Source organism: Galleria mellonella, unplaced genomic scaffold (assembly GCF_026898425.1).
Source record: "Galleria mellonella isolate WM207_F2 unplaced genomic scaffold, CSIRO_AGI_GalMel_v1 utg113, whole genome shotgun sequence".
NCBI lineage: Eukaryota > Metazoa > Arthropoda > Insecta > Lepidoptera > Pyralidae > Galleria > Galleria mellonella.
Window position 1 is genome coordinate 989494 of NW_026441975.1, and position 27636 is coordinate 1017129.

Below are 27636 nucleotides of genomic sequence, written 5' to 3' on the forward strand. Positions count from 1 at the left end.
GCAAGGAATTTTGTATACGACATACATATTATTATTTCTATCATCCAGCAATTTTCTAGCATGTTGTATTCAGGCGTACGTACACAATTCACGTTACTTTTTTGTCTGTTGTTTTTTTTTACGGTTCCGCTTTAAATACTGAAATATGGTATTGAAATTATTTAGTAATTTGATTCTAGATTTATATGGCACAAAAGTCGGTAACCCGCTAATGCTAGAAATGTTAATTGCTTAGCTGTTTAGCATCCGGCAATTCGTATGTATGATTTCAATTATAATTGCATTAAACTGTATAATTGAGCGTAAATAATTTGTTCAAAATGTAGTAAACCACTACTCTGTTAGGTAGAATTATTAAGTCTTATTTAGTATTATAATTTTAACATACTTAAAAAAAATAAGATTAAAAATATTAAAAAGATAGGTTCATACAGCTTATCAAAGTATAGTGAAGAGGAAGTGAATAAAGATAAAAAAAAGCATATTTTGAAATCATCCTATACGTATCCGTAGGGTATTGATTATATTCACAGACTTTCAGGCGCCGAAAATCACAAAGATAAAATAGGTACAGAGGGGTGAGAACCAATGAACAATATGAGTGCCTACTATAATATCTACCTATTTATACAATAAGCTATCAACAAAGTAAAAGATGTAGTAATTATAAGTCCCCAACGGAATAAGTAGAGAGAAAGAGAGAGTGGAAGACCGTTAAAGAAGATCCTTACATTATCTTTTGCTTTATTCGCTTTCATAGATTTCAGTTCCATCTATTTATACCAGTTCTAGTGTTCTAAATAGTATACCCTCAGACAGATTTCTTACTAATTAAAATTAATTAAATTAAATATTTTTATAGCGCATTAAACATCCTACTTATATTTTGATAAAATTGGTATGATGAAATTAAATTCTTTCAATAAAAAGAATCATCAAAATATGTATAGAATCAGAGATATCACTGATATACGAAAATTTTTAAAATGCAACCAGAATCGAAAATCTTTTAGGAATTGCCAGAAAAGTTGAAAAAGTAAGTTTTATTGTGCTTTAATATTTTTATACCATTTTGTAAATGTCATATCTGCAATATTTTGAGAGTCACAGTCCTTGACGCGCGCGCTGTCACACTGTCCCCATCTCTTGTTAGATTCATCCGAACAGTTGTATACTTTGGATCAGAAATACTTGATTGTACTTGTTTTTTATTGTAATATTTTTTGTGTTTATAATAAGAAATATTTGGTGAGTAAATTGATATAAAAAGTGTAAAAAAATACAATAGATAGTGCAGTGATTGTTATTATATTTTATTATATCTCTTTATTTTCGATACTTCATTAATAATTATGTACTCTTTGTAAAACACAAAAATATTTGTAAAATCTGAATTATCAGTATTAATAATATATTTCTGCTGAGTAAGGCTGTTTACAGATTATAACTTTATATGCTAAAGAGTCAATAATAAAATTTGTAATACAAAAAACTTTACACCTAGGTTCTCAGGCATATTCACAGGTATATGTGAAAAATGACGTGGATGCCCCGTAATATACTGGGGGGATGGGTTTATTAGTAATGAGTCCACATTCAACCAATTCCATTGCTAGCAATATACCTTGTCAGTAGCTGCACGTGGTCGTCCTGGAAACGACTGTGATGAATTCGAGGCGTATTAATTACCTACCTTTTCTTCCTCACCTATCATCTCACATTGGTACCCCGTCAGCGTATACCGTTAGCGTAGGCGGCGTTACCATTCTAGTATCAACCATTAAATAAAAACCTCGTCATATACTATGATATCTACGGGTTGTTCAATGTTACCCTAAACCTGGAGTATATACTGTGCTTTTACCAGTTTTGTAGAGTTTATGTAACAATGAAAAATGTATGTGTAGTATAAATTAATTACTATCCTATTCTGTTCTTCTGTTTACGAATATTTCTCTATTTGCTAACTTTCATCATTGAATTCCTTACTAGATCGTTATTTATTTTTAATTTATTTGGGAAACAAACGGTACAATTAACAGAAAAAATATTACATCATAAATATTTAGTAACCAATAAAGTTTCCACTAATAATACTAAGATGATATTTTAGAGGGAGACTTTGTACAAAAGTCGTTTGCTTGGGTACTTTTGTCCCATTCGTATTTTAACCATGAAGCAATTGTGTTTGCATAGCTGTGTTTCGGTCTGAAGGGTGGGATATGGCGTGAATTTACAGGGTACAGACGAATAACACCTAAGTCCTCAAGAATGGTAACGCGTGGGGGGTATCATGGGCGAAACAGTATGTTATGTCCATGGTACTGCTCACGTCTATAGGCGACGGTTACCACTTTCCATCAGGTGGGCCGACAGCTTGTTTGACATTCTAAGTCGCATAAAAAAACATTGAATTCTTTATATAATTACATAATTTATGTTAATTATAATCAATATATTATTGTTTTACAGGAAATATTAAAAGATGGGTCTGCCCCAATTAGAAACATGCTGTTTCGTTCTAGATTTGAAAACGGGAAACTTAGTTATGGGAGGCCTCAATGCGGTATGTCTATTTATTTATAATTAATATAATTATGTATAGGGCCTCAAACAATGTTAATGGCCTGCAACACACAAACAACTTTCCTTATGTTCACGTGTTCATGAACGACGCCACTTTTCATCAGGTGTGCAGTCAACTCCCTTGTTCTACAAGGAAGGAAAGCGAGCTGACAAAGGAAGGAAGAAGGAGTTGTTCTTACTCGAATCGATGAATGATTTTTGAAATTTCAATGACTGAAGAATTTATATGTTTTATAGTGATTTATTGTTGATTATCTATTTTTAAGCTGAATCTGAAAAGAAATCTCTGTATAACTTTGTATAACTCTGTTGGTTATGTGGTCTCGGCACAGAATAGGTCACCGCTTCCTTACCCATGGGTGTCGTAAGAGGTGTCTAAGGGGACTTACTGGTTTAAAAATTATCAGCAACGTCCCTTAATAACATCAACAATGCCTAACTGTTGGCAACCCGCCGGCTAAGCGTGGCAACTACTAGCAAAACCCCCAAACAGGGAGGCCTATGTTTAGCAGTGAAAAGTTAACGACTATATATATATATATATATAATGTTAAATATTAAGATTAGTACAAACAAGGAGTGGGGAGCCAAGCATATATATATATATATATATATATAGCTCTGTACTCTATATGTACTGTAATTGTGTGTGTTTGTATTTTCCAGTTCCTTTCGTTTGTGATGCTAATAGTAATGATAGTAATAGCAATCACAGTGGGTTCAGCCGAAGAGACGGGGGACCCAGAAATAGACGCTGCCATAACCGGCCTTTATGTGATGTGCATCATACTTGCTTTTATGTACCTAGCCAAATTTTTGTTGGATCTGTTTTTCATATATGGTGTCATAGTGGTGAGAAGTGACTTTTTTTTAATACGAAATATTATTATTACTACTATTAGATATATTGATGTAGAAGTTTCGAGTATGAATTTTATAGATAGTGTACCTGTACTAAGTGGTCACAATAAGCGATGAAAACAAGTGAATTATAGTCAAGTGGGTATTCGTATAAATATAGTAAATAATTTAAAATTACAATAAATTATCAATTTCATTATCTGTAACGTTTTACTCATTTTTAGCTTTCATGTTTAAAAAATATCTCAAATAATTGTTCCAAAAAAATATCGACTGCAATCATGACAAAATCAGTTATATTGATTTTAAACCAAAGCTACTGAACCGATTTTTATAATATGTAAATCATTCACTTTTCGGTTGATCGTCCATATATATTCTTTGTGTTCGCTCATAGTGGTGTGGTTACATCTCGTGCCATATTAAAAAGTGTTTTAACTTAACTTGCCCACATTTAGTCAATGTCATGAAGCAATGAAGAACTTCATGACAATGACCAAATGTGGGCAAGTTGAGTGCTAATTACGCTACAACGACAGCCAACAATGGGGCCGATTCTCTAAACTTAAAATGATAATTTCGTAAAATTATTGTTTTTTGGGCCGTCATAAATTAAAATTACTTCGGGGAGAATGGGTTGTTTTTTTTTTTGATGAGTGAAAATGATGTGGTAACCCCGCCTGCGCTAATGGGATACGCTAGCGGAGCACCAGTGAAGGGTGATAGATGAGAATGAAAACAGGCCAGTTAGCCCATCATGATGAATTCATCAGGAATTAACCATGATAGTTTCCAGGGAGAACCGCGTGGAGGTCGAACTGGTTGGGTATATTGCTAACAATAGAATTCTCAGTCTCCATTACTAACAATCCCTTTCCCCCCGAGAAAGGGTTGTTAGTAATGGGGATCTAGCAGCTTCAGGTTAACCTCCACGCGGTTACCATGGAAACCATCGCATTATTGTTGAATTCGTTACGATAGGCTAATCCCACCCACACTATCGGTATTTTATTTTCATCTATTTAAAAAAAAAAATAGTCACTATAATTTTAATATAAATCTATTAAAAAATTAATTCATATTGATTCTTACAATAAAGATTTAACTGTGATATCAAATTAAAATTTTAATATTAGAGATAGGTTTGGGAAAACAGCGTTTCAATATCGAGCCCATTGTCTCGGTGAGTGATAGACTTCTCTTTTAATTTAATATATCTAATTACTTATCTCTTTGCTTCCAGGAACGAGCACCAATAATTAAGACTTACTTCATAGTGTGGATTGTATTCTTTCTCCTTTCAATGTTCGTATTTTTTTTGAACGTCACTCATTTCAATGCCGGTACTATTTGCACACAATTATTTTATATTGGTAAGTGTCCTAATAATTTTATAAAACAAAAATTATCACTTTGTTGGAAATCATTTAGATCGACATGTTCATTTCTTTATTTTCTATTTAATACGCTTTATAAATATATTTAAATAAAGACACATAAAGCGATACATGCAATTATATTTTCTTCTATCTCACTCTCGGGAATTAGTGTTTAAGCAACGTATATTATTCTGGCTTTCGTGTAAATATATAAAAAATTGTATTCGATTCGAACATAAATGTAATTTTTTTGCCTACATCAATATTATAAAAAAGAATAATATTAAAAAACATTATAAATTAAAATAAATAAAAAGCCTTCCGTGGAGAAATAATCAGAAAATACGAGGCTTTTATTTTTTTATATTTCGCAGTTAAAATTATCTATCCAAATACCCGCGGAAATATAGTACATTACTGCAGCGGCCAGCAACTGAGGCATTGATGGACGAACGTACAAATGAGGGCCGAGGCGTAGCCGAGGCACACATATGTGAGTCCATTAATGCCTAGTTGTGGCCAAGGCTTGTATAGTACTTTTCTCAAACAATGCGCGGAAATCAAAACACAATTTTACATTTGAAATTCAATGACGAATAACGTACAATAATAATTTTTCACGCGCCATATTCGTCCTTTGTTTTTTTTTTTCAATAAACAGCATTCTATTTGCAAGCCAGTTTGAAATTTAAATAAAACTTTTTATTAGTTACTTTCTTGGTAGCCATGTTTTGAAGTAAAAGGTCATTCCATTTTTAAATTACAGGACAGATATGAGTTATGATGATTATGATAGATATGGATTTTCATACAACTTTTGCCGGCCGCTGCCCGCATGTATCTGATCAGTACGGCAATTTTGATTTATCTCGAAGATTGTCAAAATAATGCTCACATTTCCAAGCATATTTGAGAAAAAGTAATTTTCTTTTTGGACTATCCAAATAGTAATGTGTGATCCTTATATGTTGCCATTCTTGAGAGCACTTTTTCCCAGAACATAAATTTAGAATGGCTGTGAATTATAATTGATGATTTAATTTAAATATATTTACATTTTTTTCAGGTCTCAACGTGTACACTATCTTGCTGAGTCACAGTTTCTACAAACAATTGAATAGTCGGGAAGAAGTTTAATTTATTCCTGTTTATAGCTTTTTATAAAATTATAAGAAATGGTCGCTATGTATTTAAATTTTTAAACAAATCGATAAATCTATTTATCATCCAATTATTATCAAGTGACTACGAATTGTGCTGGTAAAGTTACATAAATTTAACATCAATTTCTGTCATTAAATTCAGTTTTTTTTATACATATAATTAATAAATTGTATTGAAATTTGATAGCAAAGGACAAATTTTGTATAAAATCATAGTGAATTTTATGGTTTTGACGATTTATGTAATTGCGTTAGTTGCTAATGACACTCTGTATCATAATCCGAAATACTGAAACCATAGATTACTTTACGTTCCTGAGTGAAAGGGAGGAAATTGTTTATTTATTGTATTTAAGAAGCATATGTGTTGTACCTAGATACACAGGTATTTATATTTATCCCTATGCCTTTCAATTTATCTATTTCTTTTTTTTTTTACAACACAGGGGGCAAACGAGCATGCGATGTTCTTTCTTAGTTGGATATTATTTCCAGTAGCATGATTTCCATGAGGTGCCTGGTCACCTACATTCCCATGGCCGGTAACTAATTTCACACTGTGAGTCCCGGAAAGCTCAGAGCGCCGGTCGCTACGCGGATTGTCAGGCACAGGTACTCTTTGACTATTATACATCATCATTTAAACTCTCATGGGAATTAGTACTGTAGTAGTTTCCCGTTGCTTTCTACATCGCGGTACTGCAGGCTCAATGACTGCAATAATCTGATGATGAACCGATCTAGATTCTACTTCTTTACGCTTAATCTCAGTAGTAATGGCTACCGCTCACCTGATGGTACTAGTGACTACCGCCGCCCATGGTCACACACAATGTTTATGTCCGCTATATATATATATATATATATATATATATATATATATATATATATATATATATATATATATATATATATATATATATATACACCTACGGCATTGCAGGTGTGCATCCCGGCCTTTTAATTTCAAAGTCAAATTATTTTACAGGGTAGTTGTGATACATAATATATAACTATCATATGATTATGTGAATGATAGTTAGAAATAATGAATGTATACCTAATATTTTATTGTAAACGTTTGTTTGAGATTTTGTAGGAAAAATATAGCTTAGGGATATTTGTGTTGTTACGGATATTATAGAGAACAGGTATTATAAAATACCTATGATCCTCTGCCATACTATAGAGCACTTAGATGTTAAATTAGTAACTTCTTGTTTTTCAACCAATGACATTCAGTTCAATTTCTCTCATAAAAAGATGCAGCAGATTTCATTTCATTATAAATAAATAGATATTATTTATTATTTCCTCCAAAAGATTACAATAGTTAAGTTATTATAGATACATAAAATTACGAGAAGTTATCATAGTGAGAAGACAAACTGTATATAAACGGTACCTATTAATATGATAATAATAATAATAATTAATTAAAACATTAATAGCATGCAAATAATTATAGGTAGTATTTATCAGACATAATGAATCCGTTACGTTATAATCTTAATATAATATAATAAAATGTTTATTTAATCCTTTTAATTTATTCTATGACTTCCAATTTAGCTATGTTAAAAATTAAACTTTTATTTAATCATTTATACTGTAAAAATATTTAAAAAAAAAACCTTTGGAGGTTAATTACAAAACACGATATTTTATTTTTTTTATTTGAAAGATAATATATCTATTTTATGTGCTTTATAATTACAGCAGACATATGTGTTAATATGCAGACATAATCAAAGAAAAACTATATATTTTATTTAAAGAAATGTTATGTAATGTTGCCGTGTTATCAAATATTTACCTACTGTTACAAATTAATATAATAAAATTGATTAACGAACTATTGTACCTTTATTAAATAATTCAATTTCTTTAATTTAATATATTAATATTTTTCGTTGATTATTACCATAGAAATTAAATATAGTAGTAAAGATAAACATATATATTAAATTTATTTGTTGAAAACCCCGATCTGTTCCTTTTGCAATCTTTCGTCAAAATTAATACTTAATTATGTAAATTATAACTTATCTTGTAACTAAACTCCTTGTCTAATAATATTGTGAAATAATTTGGAGCACTTTACATTTCTTTCATTACTTCCGTGACTTTGTCCGTGTAACCGGGGATTATTCACTATTTGTAAAAAAAAGTAACCTATGTCCTTTTCCATCTAGTATATCAAATTTCATTCAAAAGATATAAAGACAGTTCAATTATTGGATACAGCACTGTATCCAATAATAGAACTGTTCCCTAGCGTTTAAGAATAGTAACATGTAATGTAGATATACTTAATACGGACGTTACAGTATTTTCTGTAAAGTTTACGGTGCTGTTCAAAACCATAGGTTACCATCTTTTTCTAAACTAATCGCCAAATCAATTCTATAGGAGGTTAGCTTATATGTCATTTCAAATTGCATAAAAATATATACTTATCCGTCATGCTTGTCTGTCATTGGAATAGACAGAAACAATGAAAGTTCAAATAATCAAATTCAAATCCCTTTTCCTTTATTCGCATTTATCAATTTATTCATACACACTCGCTAGTTACAGGTACTTTTAAATTGGCCTATTTGGCCCTATTTAGTCGACTTACTTCCGTCTTTTTTTTTATTTAATGGATGATAATAGAATGAGTAACCCCGCTTGTGATAACGGTATCCGATGGCGATGCACCAGCGAGGGATGACAGGTGAGAATGAAAAGGCAAGTCAGTTAGTCCATTGTGATAAATACACTTGGAATTCAGCACGATGGTTTCCAGTGGGGACTACGTAGAAGTCGATCTGACAGGGTATAATGCAGACGCCCATCTAGGGCGGTCTCTACCGTTATCTCCATAAATAAAAATGTATTTATATAATTGAAGCAGTTTTTATTATTACAAAAAGATTCTTAATTACCGTCAAATTTAAACAAACATATCTTTGGTGTCTTATGATACTTATTATATGTCTATATTAATTTTATTAAACGCTAATTCTGAATTTGGGAGTCTTAAAATATACTAGATGGAAAAAAATTATCTGAATATGGTAAATAGTATCTATCCAATCAGGTGTAACAAACTGGAAATATAAATTATCGAGTCGGGCCGGGTAGAGATATGTGAGTTACAATCCCGTTAGATCGAGTTGTAGGAAAGTTAATTTTTTCATCCAGTATGCACTCACTTATATTTATAGACAATGTTAATAATGTAACGTGTTTATCTGTTAAATTACTACGGCAAAATAATGTTCAGCAGTGGACAGTTAACGCGCGAATATATTAAATAAAAAATAAAGTTTTACCTAGTTAAATCAATTACAATTATCGATAAATAATCAATGCAATGTTATTAAGAGTATCGATTATAACTATAAGTAATGAAACAACAAAACTGATTAACGTAATTGTTATAAAATCAACAGTACAATTAACATTTAATTTCTGATTATCGACTATATCGGAGTATTGATTACAAAATAGATTTATTACATTATTTATGGCCTCAATAGAAATAAAAATTAATAATACTTAAGTACGCTATAATTATTAGATAATAAAATGCCGTGTGGTCCCGGCATAGAGTAGACCACTCCTTCTTTTCCCGAAGGTGTCGTAAGAGCCGACTAAGGGAGGGTGAAGGATGGGCAGCAGCGTCCCTCTTAAAACATCTCTAAAGTTTAACTGCGATTGCCGATCCGCCTGCCAAGCGTGGGAAGACCGTGGCAAGACAGCAATGGACCGTTAAAAGCTGATATGATTATAAAAAATCGTTAAAAAGTCTACAACAACTTTACATTTTAGGTGGCAATAGTGTGTTTTATATTGAATATTGTTTATTCTCATTGAAATGCAACAGGAATTGTAGATTATGGTATATCTACTTTTATTGTAATTTATTTCTTACAACAGTATTGATTAACCAGATATGTAAAAAAGGTTTAAAATAATTTATAAGAAATACAGATGACAGAGTTTTAATTCGAAATACTTCTTGCAATGTAGAATTTTTCTTTTCAATTATGCATTATTTAATGTTTACATTTAATAACTAATCTATACTTACAATAAAATGATTTATCCTGTTCATTATCATTAGGAGTAATTCAAGTAAATAGTTTTCGTGATTTCGCATTAACCTTTCAGATTAACTTAGTATATAGATACTTTTTTTATGCAACTTAGAATGGTAAACAAGCTAACGGCCCGCCTGACGGATAGTGGTAACTATCACCTATAAACATGAGCAGTACTATGGACATAACAGAGTATACTGTTTCGCCCATGATACCCTGCATGCGTTGCTATTCCTGAAGACTCAGGTGTTAGGTAACTGTACATTGTAAATTGATTGCCATATCCCATTCTTCAAACCGAAACATAGCCATACAAACACAACTGTTTCACGATAGAAACACGAATGGGACAGAGGTGCCCAAACGACTTTTATACAAAGTCTCCCTCTGATATTATTATTATTAGTATTTATATTTATCATAACCTACGAAGTTTTCGAAAAAGTTTCGAAAAGAAAAGAGGATTTCATTAGCTTAAAATAAAATCTTTGGATTTTTAAAATGCTTCAATTGAAAATGCGTAGTTTACATATAGGGTTGCCAACTCTCGAAAGGACCAACCTGGAAGAATTTTATCGAAGGCGGGAGGACCCCCCCCCCCTCTTTCCCGTGGATATCGTAAGAGCCGACTAAGGAAGGGCGAAGGATGGGTAGCAACATCCCTCTTAAAACATCTCCAAAGCCTAACTGCGGTTGCCTATCCGCCTGCCAAGCGTGGCAACTACAGGCAAAACTCCCCTTATGGGGAAAGCTTATGTTCAACAATGAACGGTTGACGACTGATAATGATATAAAATTTTTGACTCGACTATAAGACTGTCTTATGACCTGCTGTGGCCCCTCAATATTTAGAAATCCTCGGAACGGTGTGATCGCTTCGTGAGGCCTATCTAGATCTCAGAAAGCTTCTGTGTTTCTGGGCGGAGCTGGGCTGGCTGTACTAGCCACTACTCATACACACAACGGCCCAAATGAGAGGAAAATGCATTACATCTGTCTTATGATCTATAGTACATATATAGTCACGAATTTAATTTAAAGATATTATTGTCATAATTTTAACAAAATTTCGTTACGTGTTCATTAAATCTTTTGATAAAGATTGTAAGTTTTTGGTAGCAGTCCTCTATATCGGCTCTTCGTCCAGCAAACTTTGTTCGTTAGTATTGATGACTTTACCCCGCTGCATTAAATCATAGACGTCATAAATTATTACCAGCATCCTGACGTAAAACACTGAAAAGCAAGAAAATATAGAATTAATTAAAAATATTAATTATAGAAACGAAAAGGTAATTATCTTGATATTAAATATCAAGATCATCTTAATCCAGATAACCTTGCTGGTTACTCTGTTTGAGTCATAGATTGTTTTATTTGCTCTTCTAATACAGTTATTTTAGTAATATTTTATTTATTAAACATATTTAATGTATGTCTATTATAGTCTAATTATATATTTATTATATGTGAATATATTAAGTATCACTTTATATTTGCTTAATTCAATAATGCACTGCCTACTTATTTCTTTATTCGTCAATAATTGATTTATAGAGAACACCGTCTGGTATTAATCATAATAATAATTTTTATTATTCCACCACAACCATGTTATTAAGTAATGTATTTGCATGGTATTAAGTCTGCTAAATGTATATAGAATTCCACTAAATATCTGAGAATATAAACTGAAGTGCTAGAAAACGTTAAAAATTCTATTATATTTTTTTTGGGTGGATATAGATTATCGCACCAGACAAGAAAGCCTTTTAAGAAATAAGTTTATCATTTTGATACCTATTGATATATTTAACTCATTACGTTGTTTGTTTTTACATGTATTTGCGTTATATTTGTGAATTATTTGTAAACATATACAAATTAAAAAGTCTAAGCTTAAATTCATAATATTTTTTTATTTATATTATTTTTTAATGCTTTTTTGATATTAAACAACAATTGTTTTTTTTTTTATTATTTTTAAATAATCTTAATGAACAATAATTACGAGTAAGTACTATATGTACGTAGTACAAAGTAAGATGTCTAATCAACTAAATTTAAACTAAAATTAAATGGTTGTACAAAAATTGCATAAATTAATACATAGTGTGGCCTCCGCTGTTATGGAGAACTTGGTGGCACCGATTATTCATAGAATCGATGAGACTGTTAATGTTATCCTACGGCAATTGCTCCCAATGAAATTTTAGTAAGTCCATCAGTTGTTGGGTTGTTGTCACTCCATCCAAGTCCTTTAAAACACGTCTCTGGAGCATGTCCCATGCATGCTCGATGGGGTTGAGGTCTGGCGATTGTGCAGGCCAAGGCAATACCAGGATGTTTTCCCTTGCCAACTACTCCCGTGTGTGCAAAGCTGTATATGAACGCGCATTGTCATGCATCAACGTGAAATCGGAGCCAAGCGTTTGTGCGAATGGACGGACATAAGGCCTTAGAATATCCTCAACGTAATTTACAACGTTCATGTTACCATTTACAAAAACGAACTCAGTTCGTCTGTTCTTCATAATACCCGCCCATACCATAACTGTTGAGTCGTTGTATGGATGTACTTCCTGAACGCACCTCAGTCTTTCAGTATTTCCAGGGTGACGGTATACTCTTACCCTTCTAGTATCAGGCTTTTTTTTTTACAACGCAGAGGGCAAACGAGCATGCGATGAGTCTCGATTTGGTAAGTGACTTGAAACCAAATCGAGACTCATCGCAAAATAAAATTTTATCCCATTGTTCCCGGGTCCATGTAATGTGTTTCCAACACCATTCATTTTGACGAGCGCGATTCCCGTGACATATCAGTGGGCACCTAATTGGCCGTCGTGCTCGTAGGCCATACTCATTCAGTTGATTTCGCACAGTTTGGCAGCTAATAACAACGCCACTTGAATTTTGTAGCCTTAAACCTATCTCTCGAGCGGTTAACATCAGCTGGCGTCTTGCAGTCAGTTGTATGTATCGATCTTACCGTGAGGTTGTACACCTTCTTCGACCTGGGTGCTGCTCAGCAGGATCTCCCGTATTAGTGTAACGCTGATGAAGACGGCAAATAACGCTTCTGTTGACACCAAAATACCGAGATACCTGAGTTTGACTTCTTCCCGCTTGCAACATCCCTACAGCTCTTTCATTTCATCTGCGTTTAAATGACGTCGCTCCATGACGTAAAAAATGTCTCAAAATCCAAAATTGTTCAAAGCTCTTTTCTAATTATTGTTTCAATCATAAAATTGATACAAAATACTAAATTTTAATAAGCAAAGAAAACGATATAAAATTCAAACAAATGCATTCGCTTTTGAATTTGTGAATAACAAAAAATGATACTCGTTTTTATTATAACCAGCCAGTGTGTCCTTTAGATCAAAAAAGTTTACATAGGTATTACCTACTTGGTAAGAAATTATATAATAATTGATTAATAATTTGATATAGTATGTGTTGCTTAGAGTTTTTTGATGTGTGTATATCTCATCAAATGCATAAAATGAAAAAAAAAATGCAAAATTTGCAACATAGTTCTTTCACTACAAATAATTGTGAAATCTCATGTAACACCACGGCAGTTATTTTAGTTAGTGTCTGTCTATGAAAGCACATATTAAACAATTTTGTTACCAATTGTTGCCTATTAACATTTACGGTAATCGTACACATCTTTATTTCTATAATAATTATAATAACTTAGAAATTGCATGGCAACAAATTCTAGTAATAGAATATTTTATTCATAAGTAATAAGTAATCGAAATAATACATTTTGTATTTGATTATTATTTTTAAATACGGATCCGTGTAATTATTAAGTGTATTGATATTATAGCTAGTTACAGTATGTCTTCTTAATTAGTAAAAATTAAACCTTCTCGCTTTATCCATAATAAAGTTACAAGGGAGTCAAAAGTGCCGCGAGTCACTTCGAGAAAAAGTACAGCTATGCTGGCATAGTTTATAATTATTCATGATATGTGACCAGACCATTGCCACTTCAGCTTGCTTATCCTTCGGACTATGTCGGAAATTTTGGTTCTTTTGCGGATATTCTCGTTTTGGATTCTATCACGCAAAGAGACTCTGAGCATAGCTCTCTCCATAGCCCGATGAGTAACTTGTAGCTTTTGCATACGGGCAATCGTGTAGGATCACGTTTCGGTTCCATAAGTCATCACACGCACTGCACTGCATGGCAACACGCACTGGTTAAAGACCTTCGTCTTCAAATTCTGAGGTATTTTGGACGAAAAGATGTGGCGTAATTTCCCGAACCCAGCCGAGTTTGATTTGTCGGTTGATCTCTCGGTCGAAGTTGGACTTACCCAATCGGACAATTTGTCCTAGGCATACATACTCATTGACAACTTTGAGCGTAGTGTTCTCAATCGTAACCAGTATAGGTGTGACATTGACGTTAGACATGATCTTAGTCTTGTCCATGTTCATCTTAAGCCCTACCTGTTGCGAAATACCTCCTACCTAAATATCCTCCAGGGATTTCGCCATAATTACTATGTCATCGGCAAATCGAAGGTGAGTGATGTATTCGCCATTGATTTTTATACCATATCCTTTCCAGTCCAAGAGTTTGAAAATATCTTCTAATGCAGCTATGAAGTAATAAGGTAAAGCTTAGGATAGAGTAACTTTAGATAGAAAGCTAAGATAGTGATTATAATGATTTAGGCATTTAATTTCTTGATTCCGATTTTGATTATGTAAATAATAATAAATATATTATTTTTAAATAATTACACATTTTTACTTCCTTTTTCATTTCATGTTAATTCATAAACAATAACAATTTTTTATCCCTTACTTTTTAGGACAAATAAAGGCTTATTTACGAAGCAATTTTAAGCAATACAGCATTAATCTTTATCCAATTAAGTACCTTAAATACATTATGCATTTAATATAGATCAATATGGCCCTTTACAGTGTATAATTTAAATTAATATTTTTGAAGGTATTACAGATTAAAAATGCAGGGACATAGCGATTGCGGCGGTATCGGCCGAGGATCCGACGGCGCTTGCCTATAAATAGCGCGTCGAAGGCCGCGCTTCGCTATTTATGTGTGCCTATAGCACTTTTATTAGCAGCGATCGCACGCGTTTGTCGGAGCTCTCTAACGAGGATAATAACAATTATAACTTAATAAAAACGTACTTTTCAGCGGGACAACGTAATCCGTACTTTAAATACATTACGATAAATTTAAAATAATATATATTCGAAATTATATTTTGTAGTATATTTAATATCAGCATTGTACCCATGCGAAGCCGAGGCAGGTCACTAGTAAGAAATAAATAAATAAATAGCAGCTAACTTTTGTGACGTGATATCACGTCAGTTTGCACTTTGGTATGATAGATCCAAATATATACGGTAAGATCCACATCTTACCAATTTCAAACAAACAAAGGAAAACTTTAGTCTCTGTCTAATGTCTCTGATAACCTTATCTGAGATTATATTTGTGAGTATATTTATTATTCATACTCTTTTTTTTACCTGCGACTTAGTCTGTGTGACTAGGATACAGTGTTATTTTTATTATACAAAATATTACATGTAAACTAAATTTCATGACGTTGTTAAGACGCTTCATCTCATTGAAAGTTTAGCAATGTTTTTACCTATGTCGCAAAACGTCAAAAGTCTGCAAGAGAGTACTGTTGTTTTCTTTACCAGGTCACTCAGAAAGTATTGCGAGAAAAAGTTTTTATGTATGTGAGACTGGCGAGTTATAATTTATTTAAAAATATGATTACTTATAAGTAAAAATAAGTACGTTCTAAATTCAAAACTTCCCTCTCTCCTACCCGTGTCTCATTGAAAAACGGATTTGCGTCGAGAACATTCTATCGGAACGAATCCTACGATAGACTTTAAATGGCATTCATAGATGAAGACCCTTCTAAGGCAACCGTGTATCGTTGGTATAATGAATTCAAGCGCGGTCAACTAACTTTGGGGGATGAAAAAAGAAGTGGTCGCGCTTTAACGGCTGTTACAGAAGAAAATGTGCTAGCAGTGAAAAATTTGATCCCAGACAATATACGAGTTACATACCAAGAGATTCAGCGTATACTGCAAATTGAATCAGGAAGCCTTCACGAGATTCTACACGTGCATCTATGGGTGCGGAGGATAGTTTCAAGCTAGGTGTCGCACAACCTCACCGATGTACAGAAGCAAGTAAGGGTGGAATGGTGCCATGATATGATAGATAAATTTGAAGCAGGATCGTCTCGGCGTGTTTACGACATCGTTACAGGTGATGAATCCTGGATTTATCAATACGATCCAGAAACAAAGCGCCAGTCGACGGTTTGGGTGTTTCAAAACGAATCAACGCCTACTAAAGTAAAGCAGGAGGAAGATTATGATCGCGAGTTTTTTCAATTTAACTGGCTACTTCGTGTTAATTCCTTCACGAAGCCAAAGAAGCATTAACGCCGAATGGTATACTACCAAATGCTTGACAGAAGTTTTATCGGTTGTGAGCAACAAGCGATCAAATACAGGGCTCCGCGAGCTAATGCTGCACCACGATAATGCGCCCGCCCACACTGCAATCAAAACGAGGGTCTTCCTAGATAGCACACCGGTCAAACTCCAGAGTCACCCTCCTTACAACCCTGACTTAGCACTGTGTGACTTCTTCTTATTCCCGAGAATAAAAAATCAGCTCAAAGGGATACAATTTTCGTCGCCGGATGATGCGCTCTCAGCATTCGAGCAGGCTGTAAACGAGGTGTCTGTGGCGGACTGGAACAAGTGTTTCGAAAACTGGTTCAGACGCATGAAACTTTGTATAGAGGCTGGTGGAGAGTACTTTGAAAAGATGTAATAAAAATATTTTTACCTATAGAATTTTTTTTTGTGTCGCAAAACTTTCTAAGTGTCCCACGTATTGCGCAGATTTTTTTGGCAAACAAGCTGATGGCCCATCTGATGGAAAGTGGTAATCGTTGTTTATAAACATGAATATAACAGAGTATACTATGTCGCCTATGATACCATGGCTATTAGATTATATATTATTTAATATTATAATTTATTGTAAATAGCAGGATGCGGTAATAAAACATATATGTATTTGAAATATAAATTAATAAGTTTAGTGAAAAAATACGAGACATGTCTTATAAAAATCTGACATAGAACAAACTTAAAAATAATACATTGTTCTAAAAAAAACTCAGTGTCAACAGCCAGTATTAAAACTTCAACACGCCCTCTTAATCCTGGATGTTGACCAGCAACTGTTTAACCGCTGACTGATTTCTGCAATATTATACGATAGCGTTAATATGCTCCGTCAGCTCAGAGAGTAAGGCACGGACGTACACCGCTTCTCTAACTGCCTCCAATAATACTATATACTCCGCTTCAGTAAAATAAGCCGAAAGAAGAAGTAAAAGAAGAACACCTTTCAGAGCCTTCCAAATTTGATTTGCAGTTTTAGCTCTCATGAGATGAGAAAAACAACCTTTTTCAACATAAATCAATGATTTTTCCTTGTGGTCCAGCTGTTTTCTTATTTCAGGTTACAAGCTATAATTTACACCATATCCACAAATACATTTTCATAGATTTTCAAAAGTAAGAGCATTCTGCATAGCAAATTTCCAATCTACATTATTCACCCGTCTTTTAAGTTTTTCAAAGGAGATCGGCGAATTACTCTTGTCAGATATCATGAAAATTTTCTACTTACAGAGCTGGGTCCCATAACCTGTTGTAAATGGCAGGATGCGGTAACAATACTTATATGTATTTGAGATATAAACTAATAAGTTTAGTGAAAAAATACGAGACATGTCTTATAAAAATTTGACACAGAACAAACTTAAAAATAATACATTGTTCTAAAAAACCTCAGTGTCAACAGCCAGTATTAAAACTTCAACATAATTTTCGTAGGGCTCCAATTTTTTTAAGTAATTTATAGTCTATATTACTGGCTGATAAAGTAATATAAAGCTTCCTTTAAGTGAAGGAATTTTTAAAATACATTAAGTAGTTTTTGATATCGCAAACAAACATATAAAAAAAATCTAATCTACGTAAAATTTTCGTTTATGTTCAGCTCACTGTTCACTTCAATTTCTGACCACTTTTATTTGATGAAATTACAGTACAATTAAGTACTCTTTGTCATTGCGATAATCTTTGAAGGTAGCGAGGAGAAAAAGACAAGGTACGTTCATACAGCCTAAGGCCAAGTAGGAATGAGACATCTTAATTTTTTATTATTAAAAAAGATACTTTTAATAAAACAAAATATTGGTCACTATTTTCCTCGAAGTAGATGAAAGGATAATTCCTTACACAAAGGGAATTTCATTTCGTCACTATTAGTAATTCTCAAGTTTAAATCTTAGAGTTCTATGTGACAAGATCGTTTAAATTTACTAGTAACTACCTTCATAACCATCAGTGATTTCATTATCTTTTCGGCTTTTACATTAAAGTTTTTATTTATTTATCTTTACGTACATAACAAAAGTATTTATTATAATACCTTATAGGCGTTCTCTATTAGTCAACCAAATAAAGATGTTTGGTTTCGGCACTTTAAAATAAAAGGGAAACTCTATAAAAATACACGCACTAATAGACAATGAAAAAATATAGATAAATATTTAACCACACAAATTGAAAAAAAAAACTAGCAGGATAACACTAATATTATATAAAATACTGAATATATATAATATGTTACTGCATAATCTATGGTTGCTGAAAGGAACGTGAAGTGTGAAGCAAATTGCGACGATCCACTAATCAGCAGCCACATTCACGTCATTTGTTACAATTGAATTGCATTTATATACCGTCACCTCTTCGTTTTATATGTATTTGAATTATTGTAAATTTATATAGTTCAGTAGCAATATTAAAAATCATGGCCAAAACAACAACAATTCGTTATTACTGCAAATCCAGTAAAATAAAATTGGAACTACCCAATCGGCAAGGGCAAACCAACGCACACATGCCCAAATAGGATAGGTAGAGGTCGACCTGCCAGGGTGTATTGCTAGCAATATAGCTATTAATTCCCAATATTAACAATCTCTTCTTTCCCCGAGATCTAGGTTTGGAGAGATAATGGGTATGTAGCTTTTGTTTAAAAGCAATTATACTTATGGCGTTTAATGTTAATAGGCGAGCCGTTCTAAATTCTAATAGTCGTTATATTGACAAAATCTGTAACTGACTTTATGTCAGTACAATGGGCTAGAAAACTAGGTAAGAAATTTAGCGATGTAAGACGAAGATAACTATTGTTGTCGAACCCGAAAAAACCGAAAAAGAAATTTTAATGTATAAAATATAAGTGTTCATAAAAGTACTTACGTGACATTATAATCTCGGTTACGGCGATAATCCAATGCATGTGTAACAATAGTAAAAGAGCACCAAGATTAAATGCTATCACAATAAATATCCCATAGACGAAGTAGCATAACACAAAGCCGACGTAATTCTGAAAATTAAAACATTTTTATATCTTAAATAAAAAGTATGTTAGATATGTTTATTTCAAACTTGCTTTAGAGACAATAGAATATTCTATTTATACTCTTATATACAGAATATAAGGTACAGGTTGGCAAAAACTCAAACATTGAGTTCAGACCATTATTCTGAACTGACAATAATATATATATATATAATGTTAGATATTAAGACTAGTACAAACAAGGAGTGGGGAGCCAAGCCTATAAAAACCAGGTAGTTCATAGGATTAGTCTTTTTCGTTCGCCAACTCTCGAGGAGCGCAGAGTAGGTACTTTATATATATAGTTTATATATATATATATATATATATATATATATATATATAAAGTACCTACGAAGAAGTACGCGCGGTGTAGGTATCTCGCGTCGTATGAATCGAAAATTTCAAATACGTTGTGTGGCGTCAAAACTAGGAATAATTAATTATATAGCTGTGGTGCATTTCCGTTGGGAAAATTATCTGTCATCTGATTCAGACCATTCATCTGAATCAGTTGTTTTCGTTTTTGTCCATCCTATCTCGTCCACTCTGTATATATTTATTCAATTTCAAAAGAAAAAAGGTATTCGGCTATTCGTTAAATATGATAAATAGACGTAAGTCACCATCTTATCACTTTTTAAAAAATGAGAAACATGCCCGTGAAAACTATGGGATCAATTGTATTGAAATCTTAACTGCACATTTAATTAAATATGGTAAAAAAATAAATGCAATAAATTATTTTATTTGCAATAAAGAGTAACGCCATCTGTCGTTAAATACAAGTTAAAATGAAAAACATAACAAACAGATACTGAAACGTTATAACACCGAAATTAAAAATAAATAAGCACACTTAATCATTGTATGAAATGAATAATGAAAATATGTTCTATAGTATATTTTTAGATTACTAAGAATTTTTGTAACTTACTTTAGTCAATAGAAAACTCAAATCTAGAAAGATTTTTATCATGATAAAGACAATACCATCTGTTGTCAAGTGCACTCTACTAAGTGTAATAAAACTGTAACGGCACTCCAGTAGGTGTATTGAATATTTTTCGAAATTTTAGTCTGGGTATATCGTATATAGTACTGTCAATATATAATCAAATTTTTTTAAATTATTGTCTATCTGTATGTATTGTTGCAGTATAGCACAAAAACTGTAAACGAATTTTGACAAAAGTTTCACTATAAAACAAAGTTATGTGGTCCCGATCTATCTACAATAAAAAGAAATTACGAATTCTAGTAAAAATAATAATTACTATTAGGTGTAGATTTTCTATGAGATTCATTGAGTCTCATATTTACAGAACCTGTCAGAACAAACCTAGTAATTATGTATTTCAAATCTAAGTATTTAAATTACTACGTGTTTTTCGCCTTCTGTTATGTACTTTAGATATAATATTTATCGTTAGCCATGTGTAAATATTGACATATCTACACGAATTTAATATAAAAGAAACAAAATGCTCATTTTTTAATAATTATAAGTGTTAAGGCCTATCTAATATTTCATAATGTTATCATTTATTACGGTCATATTCATTCTTCCTATTTTATGTGAGTCTAGCTTAGTGGATCCGATTCTTAGTAGTGCAATTGAAAATGTGATACCTAATATAAACATTACAGAAATAATAAATAAATATTCTCCTCTTCAGAGTCACTTATCAGAAGATGGAAAACTCAACTTTTCTGGGCTTGCGGTAAAATACGGAAAAAAATGTGAACAGTATTCTGTGACCACTGAGGACAAATATATACTCACAATATTCCATATTCCCGGAAAAGGCCGACCTATACTTTTAATGCACGGTTTAGCAGACTCATCAGATACTTTTATCATAAGAGGAAATATATCTCTCGCCATTACTTTAGCTGACGCAGGATACGACGTATGGGCTGCAAATTTTAGAGGTAACAGATATTCATTAGGCCACGAGACATTAGACTGTGAGAAAGACAAAGAGTACTGAAATTTCAGTTTGTACGAATTCGGATAATATGATTATAGTGCCTGCATAGACTTCGTATTACAGCAGACTGATCAAGAAAAATTGACAGTCATTGGACATTCTCAGGGAACTGCAAGTTTTTTTGTACTCGGATCAAGAAGACCTGAATATAACGACAAAATCAATGTTTTTATTGCCTTAGCTCCCATAGCGTATTTAAGTCATTTGAGGGGGTTGCTAGAAATTGTTGTTGAATTGATAATACCAATACATTCTATGTTCACATCGCTGGGAGTGGTAGATCTATTTAAAGAGAATTCTACACTAAAAAACTTTTTAGAGGTTGCGTGCACTCAAGATATTGGAAGTTATGAACTTTGTTTTGATGGCATTATTTTCTCAGTAGCAGGTTTTGATAGTGAAGAAATAGAGCCACAATTCTCACATATACTGTTTGGTCATTGTCCAGCTAGAATTTCTTTAAAGAATATATATCACTTAGGCCAAATTGGTAATAGAAATAAATTTGCTGATTACGATTATGGTACAATTAAAAATATTGAAGTTTACGGCACGACGGATCCTCCGGAATTTGATCTGGGGAAAGTTACAGCGAAGACCGCTTTGTTTGTTGGTGAAAATGACTTCTTGGCCACTATAGAAGACGTCGATACTCTCAACTCTCAATTACCAAATGTAGTAAAGTATCTACTTTTACCCCGAAAGGAGTTTAATCATATGGATTTTGTTTGGGGGAAACATATGCCAGAAACTTTATATCCTTATGTATTTGAAATATTAGAAAAATTTTCGTAGAGCACGGATTTAAAACAAATTATATACTTCTTCTATTTACTGATGACACTCATCTATTGTTAAACATGAGTAATATAGAAATATAGCACTTTATCTGTGTTTAGTTTTTGAATTTCCAATTAAAACATTAACATAACTTTATATATTAAGAATTAATATCAGAGAGAGACTGTACAATAATCGTTTGTTTGAGCACATTTGTCTCAATCGTGTTTCTACCGAGAAACAGTTGTGATTGCATGGTTGTGTTTCGATTTCAAGGGTGGGATATAACAGTGAATTTACAGGGTACAGAGAAATAACACCTGAGTCCTCAGGAAGAGAAATAATATTTATAATTATTTCGTAATATGATAAATACTTTATACTTTTATGATAAATTATTTTAATATATTCCTTATAATTGAACTAAAAACTTTAGTATATGATTAAACTTAAATATAAAATAAAAGAAGGTATCACAAGTTAACAAGTTCAACTCGTGTGATTATTGTATCTCTTATAGTGTAATAGCGTGAAATAGTTTGACAACTTTATTAAGTTTCTATTAACTCAGTCGGCTGTGTGGTTTCTTCTTACACCTAATCAAACGCGGTTTGTTAATTATGAGTAAATCTAAACAGTAGCAGTCTTTATAAAGTAAAGCAGCTACAATGACGTATATTTTGTATTTGTCTGAAATTTCATTTGCTACATGTGAATTATTTCAAGTAAGTGTATAGTATATGAAAGAACTTGGAAAACATAAAATAAATTGAACGCTTATTTATTATTATGGATGAACGGATCCGCCCGTCCGTCCGCTCAATCCTCTCGTTTGTCCATCCATCTGTCACAGTATTATAACTCAGTAATAACTAATGCTATCTATTTCAAATTTGTAATAAGTTTTAATATTATTTGCTTACACATACTTCAATGGAAATAATTAAAAAACATTTTTATTTTCTTTGCTTGGATGTCCAAAAAATTACATTATATTTAAAAATTTGCTACATCCCACTAGTAGTGGGAGTATATCGCTATAACTCAAAAACTACTAATTCTATCAATTTCAAATTTTGAACAGTGTTACATATTGTTAGCCCACATTTATTGCAATCGAAATAATTGACAAAATATTTTTATATTTTTTTAGAGGATCCAAAATGAGTACTCAAAAGATTAAAATTGATCCACTATTCAAAGTGGGCTATTATATGAAAAGATTTCATTTAAAACAGATTTTTGTGCATTTTTACTGTACGTACTTTTTTATTTATGATCTAAATTGAAAGGAAACCATATATATATATATATATATATATATATATATATATATATATATATATATATATATATATATATATATATATATATATATATATATATATATATATATATATATATAGTTTGGTTCCTTGGGCATACCAAGTTAAACCAAACTATACATTGATCTGTTTATATATATAAACGTTCTGCTATTAATAAATAGACTTTGTGACTTATATATATATGTACTTCTAAAAAAAATTTAAAAGTGTTCGCTTAGCAACAAAACAGTAATCATATAACACATATTAATTACTAAAACTTCGTATTTAAAATGTTTAATTTTATTTTTTAATGAAGGCGTTACTATATTTCGGTACAAATGCTCTTTATGAATTGCCATTTAGGTATATGTTTGATCTGTAAATTTCCTCATAATACAATTAAATATATACCTTTACTACGCCAATGATTAGTGTTCCCGAGAAGATCATCCAAAGCGAAGACAAAATTAAAGTCATCACAATTACGAAGTCTATCCATATTTTGTTCGTACTACCGTGAAGTGTTTTTTGCAAAAATTCTATCTTCTTTTGTTCTTGCTCACATAAATATACAATTGACGCCATTATCAACAGCAATGAAATTACCTGTAATATAATAATTTAATAAAAAAAATTACAAGGTACAGAGGAATAACATCTGAGTCCTCAGGAATGGCAACGCATGGGGGATATCATGGGCGAAACAGTATACTCTGTTATGTCCATGGTACTGCTATGTCTATGCGACGGTTACCACTTTCCATCAGGTGGGCCGTCAGCTTGTTTGCCATTCTAAGTTGTATAAAAAAAAATATTATCTACTTTACGAATACTAACTTTATATGAATGAAAACAAAATAATAACCCTGCCCGTGCTATTGAGTTTACGCTAGTCGAGTACACGTGAATGATAACAAAGTGAGTATGAAGTCAAGTCAGACGAACCATCGTAAAGAATTCACAAGAAATTAACAACGATGATTTTAAAAGGGAACCACGTAGAGGTCGTATTTCGATCCGAAACATAGATTTAATTCCTTACCATACCAAAAAAAAAAAACTATTAAAATATTACAATAAAAGTAAATAAATTAAATTACAGACCCATCTGTAAGAAAGCAACAGTATTATTACGTGGTTTCATTTTATAAAATTTCCCGAAGTAATATTATCCACCTAATAACCTGCGAAGACAAATTAACTTTCTTCTCTAACTATCCAAGTTGACCCCATAAATAATATACTTAGAGTTAACGTAGCTCTTTATTAGTTAAAATTTATGTTATAGAATCTTTAATTATCATGCAGTTGTGGTACAATTTACTGTTTGATATAATTTTATCAACCAATCTAAATACAATATCTAAATACCGAGGCAAGTCATTACGCCAAGTCATTATAGATATAATAACTTGATCTCGATCAACATGGATATTAGACCAGTCTTTGACTAACAGTACCCTAAAACTAATCTAAACTTGATTTATCCATATTTTATAGCTGTTCTTTTCACAACTGTAATATTTTCTTTCGTTTCGTTTTATATGCCGATTCTTTATTTGAACCTTACATTACTCATGTATTTTAAATTACGATAAGTGGTTTATCGATAGTTTACTGTTATTACATTATATTCAGTGCATCTACTAATTTATTTTTTAAAACACCAAATTCTATATTGCTGTTTCCTTTTTTTGTTTCTGCTCCTTTTTTATAAAAGATAAGATTTTATGCCATTTCAATTTAAAATGAATTAGGCAAATCTGTACCTATAAATTGATTTTACTGCTTATATTTTGCAAGTGATGGAATACAATAATTTTAGTTTTCGTTGTATTTAGGCCAACCATGGTTTACGAAAACACAGGCAGTATAATTTGAGGGACCGATTTAGTACTAGTAGTTATTACAAACAACAAGCAATGTTAACTCGATATTGGAAATATATTTTGAAGGAAGGAAGTTATCCTTATTCAACTGAGCATGCTAGGTTTCTGATTGCAGTTCACTGCAGTAATTTTAAAGGTTTGTTCTGTCACGACATTTAACTCCAAATACGTAATATAATTTTTAAATAGTAGATATAAAGTAAGTTTGCTGTATGCCTATAAATGTATTTATTTATTTCTCCGCTTACTTCTTTGAAACTACTCAATGGATTTTCATAGAGATTACAAGGAAAGTTTGTATCTTTGTATGTTCCCAATTAAACTTTAAATAAAATTAATTTAATCCATGAGATACCGACATTGGTCACTTACCAATAATGTAATTTGATATCATATAATACGATACAATCGGGCGACCTCCTAATTTTTTTTTCACATTTCCAAATAATAAAGTCTCAAAACTTCTAAGTGTCAAAAGATATAAGTCTCAAATAATGAAAGTCTCAGAAAACAAAGTCTCAAAACGTTATTAACATAGGTATATTAAAATTTTGTTACATTGGGTTAGAATAAATAAGAAAGTAATAGTTTATTATAATATAATATAAAATATCAAGCAGAACATTTTTTTTTTACAACACAGGGGGCAAACGAGCATGCGGCTCATAATGACTACCGCCGCCCATGATCACCCACAACACCAGCGGCATTGCAGGTGTGCTGCCGGCCTTTACATTTACTTACCTATATTATAATCATAATATAATGTGAAATATGTGCTGTATATATATTAAATTTATATTTAGAATTTGTTTTTAGAAATAAAAAAAATATTATTTCCTTATATTCGTAACTTAATTTAATGAAATTTAAATACAAGTAATAAAAAATTATGCCACTCTAAAAACTATATATTATGAGACATCGTTTTGAGACTTATTTACTATTAAATTTCAAAAGATATATAATTGACTATGTTATATCTTTAGAAGTTTAGATGTTTGGAAACTTTTATATGCTAAAATATGAACATTTTCAGCCTCATGTAGCTACTATTTTGAGGTCTGTATCTTTCGAGCGTAAAGCATTCTTTTTTTTTGACTAGCCCATAAACTACACTTAATTCAACAATTAAAAAAGTCCAATTAAATTATGAAAAATACTTACAATTGAATAAAATCCTATTATAGTGCATTTTGTAACCGGCGTAAATGAACAGGATAATTTATTTCTCCAGGTCATTCTATATCCTTTTATCTCTTAATACAAAACACAGCTTTATATACAATACATAGGCACACTCTATACCAATTAAAACTTCGTTTTCCTTAAAATGAATATGTAGAACATATATTCTATTTAAAATACATCTCGCAACAAGTTACATTAAATACGTGTGAACATAGTACATTTAAAAACAGGAATGGCCCAGCCAGTCCTACATATTGCTAACAAGCGTTGCCAGATGCGATTTTTATTTGTCCCAAATGTTTTTTTATCCTCCAAAATTATAATATTCTTTACATTTATACTTTACCCAGTCACGTACTTTGTCTCTTTTCACTAAGTAACCTTTATGAGCGACTAAAGAATACCGCCGCCGTTTATATCATTTTACTACTTTCAATGGGGGGGGGAAGGATTGTTAGCAATAGAGATTAGCAACCCCATTGCTAATAATAAACTTTATCAGGTCAACCTCCTCGTGGTTCCCCCTGGAAATCATTGTGATTGATTTATTATTACATTCCGTCACATTGGGCTAACTGACCTGGTTCATCTTTAACTATCATCCCTCATTGGTGCCCCGCCAGTGTATACCGATAGCGCAGGCGGAGTTACCATTGTATTATCATTCATTAAAATACCTTTAATGGGAGCTAATTATTTCGAAAACAGCTGTTATGGGCATCCAAGTTAAAGTCTGCTTAAATAATTCCTGGTATATTATATGATTATATACACGATATAAAAATATCAAAACTCTCAAGTGAATTATCACAGCTTTTATAATTCTCCACAGCCATCTACTGTTTCATGAG

General features: G+C 31.9%; 3 protein-coding genes across 4 annotated transcripts; 2 read left to right on the forward strand and 1 right to left on the reverse strand.

Annotated features, from left to right (window-relative positions):
* Nucleotides 1-1164: 1164 nt before the first annotated feature.
* On the forward strand, nucleotides 1165-6434 carry LOC113512978 (uncharacterized). The gene is made up of 5 exons (XM_026896965.3): nucleotides 1165-1248; nucleotides 2473-2566; nucleotides 3253-3438; nucleotides 4691-4820; nucleotides 5893-6434. The coding sequence occupies exons 2-5, from the start codon at nucleotides 2486-2488 to the stop codon at nucleotides 5961-5963; spliced, it is 468 nt and encodes a 155-aa protein (XP_026752766.1). The 5' UTR covers nucleotides 1165-1248; nucleotides 2473-2485; the 3' UTR covers nucleotides 5964-6434.
* Nucleotides 6435-8499: 2065 nt separating this feature from the next.
* LOC128200279 (uncharacterized) lies at nucleotides 8500-27045 on the reverse strand. 2 transcript variants are annotated; one of them, XM_052893201.1, is made up of 4 exons: nucleotides 26762-27045; nucleotides 24117-24311; nucleotides 19477-19606; nucleotides 8500-11316 (listed from the first exon to the last, which is right to left on the reverse strand). In XM_052893201.1, exons 1-4 carry the CDS (start codon nucleotides 26834-26836, stop codon nucleotides 11207-11209), a joined length of 510 nt encoding a protein of 169 aa, XP_052749161.1. In that variant the 5' UTR covers nucleotides 26837-27045; the 3' UTR covers nucleotides 8500-11206. The 2 variants fall into 2 exon arrangements, with proteins under 2 accessions (XP_052749161.1, XP_052749164.1); XM_052893204.1 differs by lacking the exon at nucleotides 26762-27045 and adding an exon at nucleotides 21408-21541 and having other exon boundaries at nucleotides 24117-24260.
* Nucleotides 21537-22503, forward strand: LOC113513040 (lipase 1-like). Its single transcript, XM_026897027.2, has one exon. The coding sequence runs from the start codon at nucleotides 21871-21873 to the stop codon at nucleotides 22408-22410; it is 540 nt and encodes a 179-aa protein (XP_026752828.2). The 5' UTR covers nucleotides 21537-21870; the 3' UTR covers nucleotides 22411-22503.
* Nucleotides 27046-27636: the final 591 nt, after the last annotated feature.

What these genes read in the sequence shown, in the direction of transcription:
- LOC113512978 (XM_026896965.3), top strand. Translation starts at nt 2,486, where the DNA reads ATGGGTCTGCCCCAATTAGAAACATGCTGTTTCGTTCTAGATTTGAAA. An exon ending in TTATGGGAGGCCTCAATGCG is followed by an intron (nt 2,567 to 3,252) that starts GTATGTCTATTT and finishes TGTATTTTCCAG; the next exon opens with TTCCTTTCGTTTGTGATGCT. An exon ending in TCATATATGGTGTCATAGTG is followed by an intron (nt 3,439 to 4,690) that starts GTGAGAAGTGAC and finishes CTTTGCTTCCAG; the next exon opens with GAACGAGCACCAATAATTAA.
- LOC113513040 (XM_026897027.2), top strand. Translation starts at nt 21,871, where the DNA reads ATGTTCACATCGCTGGGAGTGGTAGATCTATTTAAAGAGAATTCTACA.
- LOC128200279 (XM_052893201.1), bottom strand. Translation starts at nt 26,836, where the DNA reads ATGACCTGGAGAAATAAATTATCCTGTTCATTTACGCCGGTTACAAAA. An exon ending in TAATAGGATTTTATTCAATT is followed by an intron (nt 24,312 to 26,761) that starts GTAAGTATTTTT and finishes ATTATATTACAG; the next exon opens with GTAATTTCATTGCTGTTGAT. An exon ending in TAATCATTGGCGTAGTAAAG is followed by an intron (nt 19,607 to 24,116) that starts GTATATATTTAA and finishes TTTAATTTTCAG; the next exon opens with AATTACGTCGGCTTTGTGTT.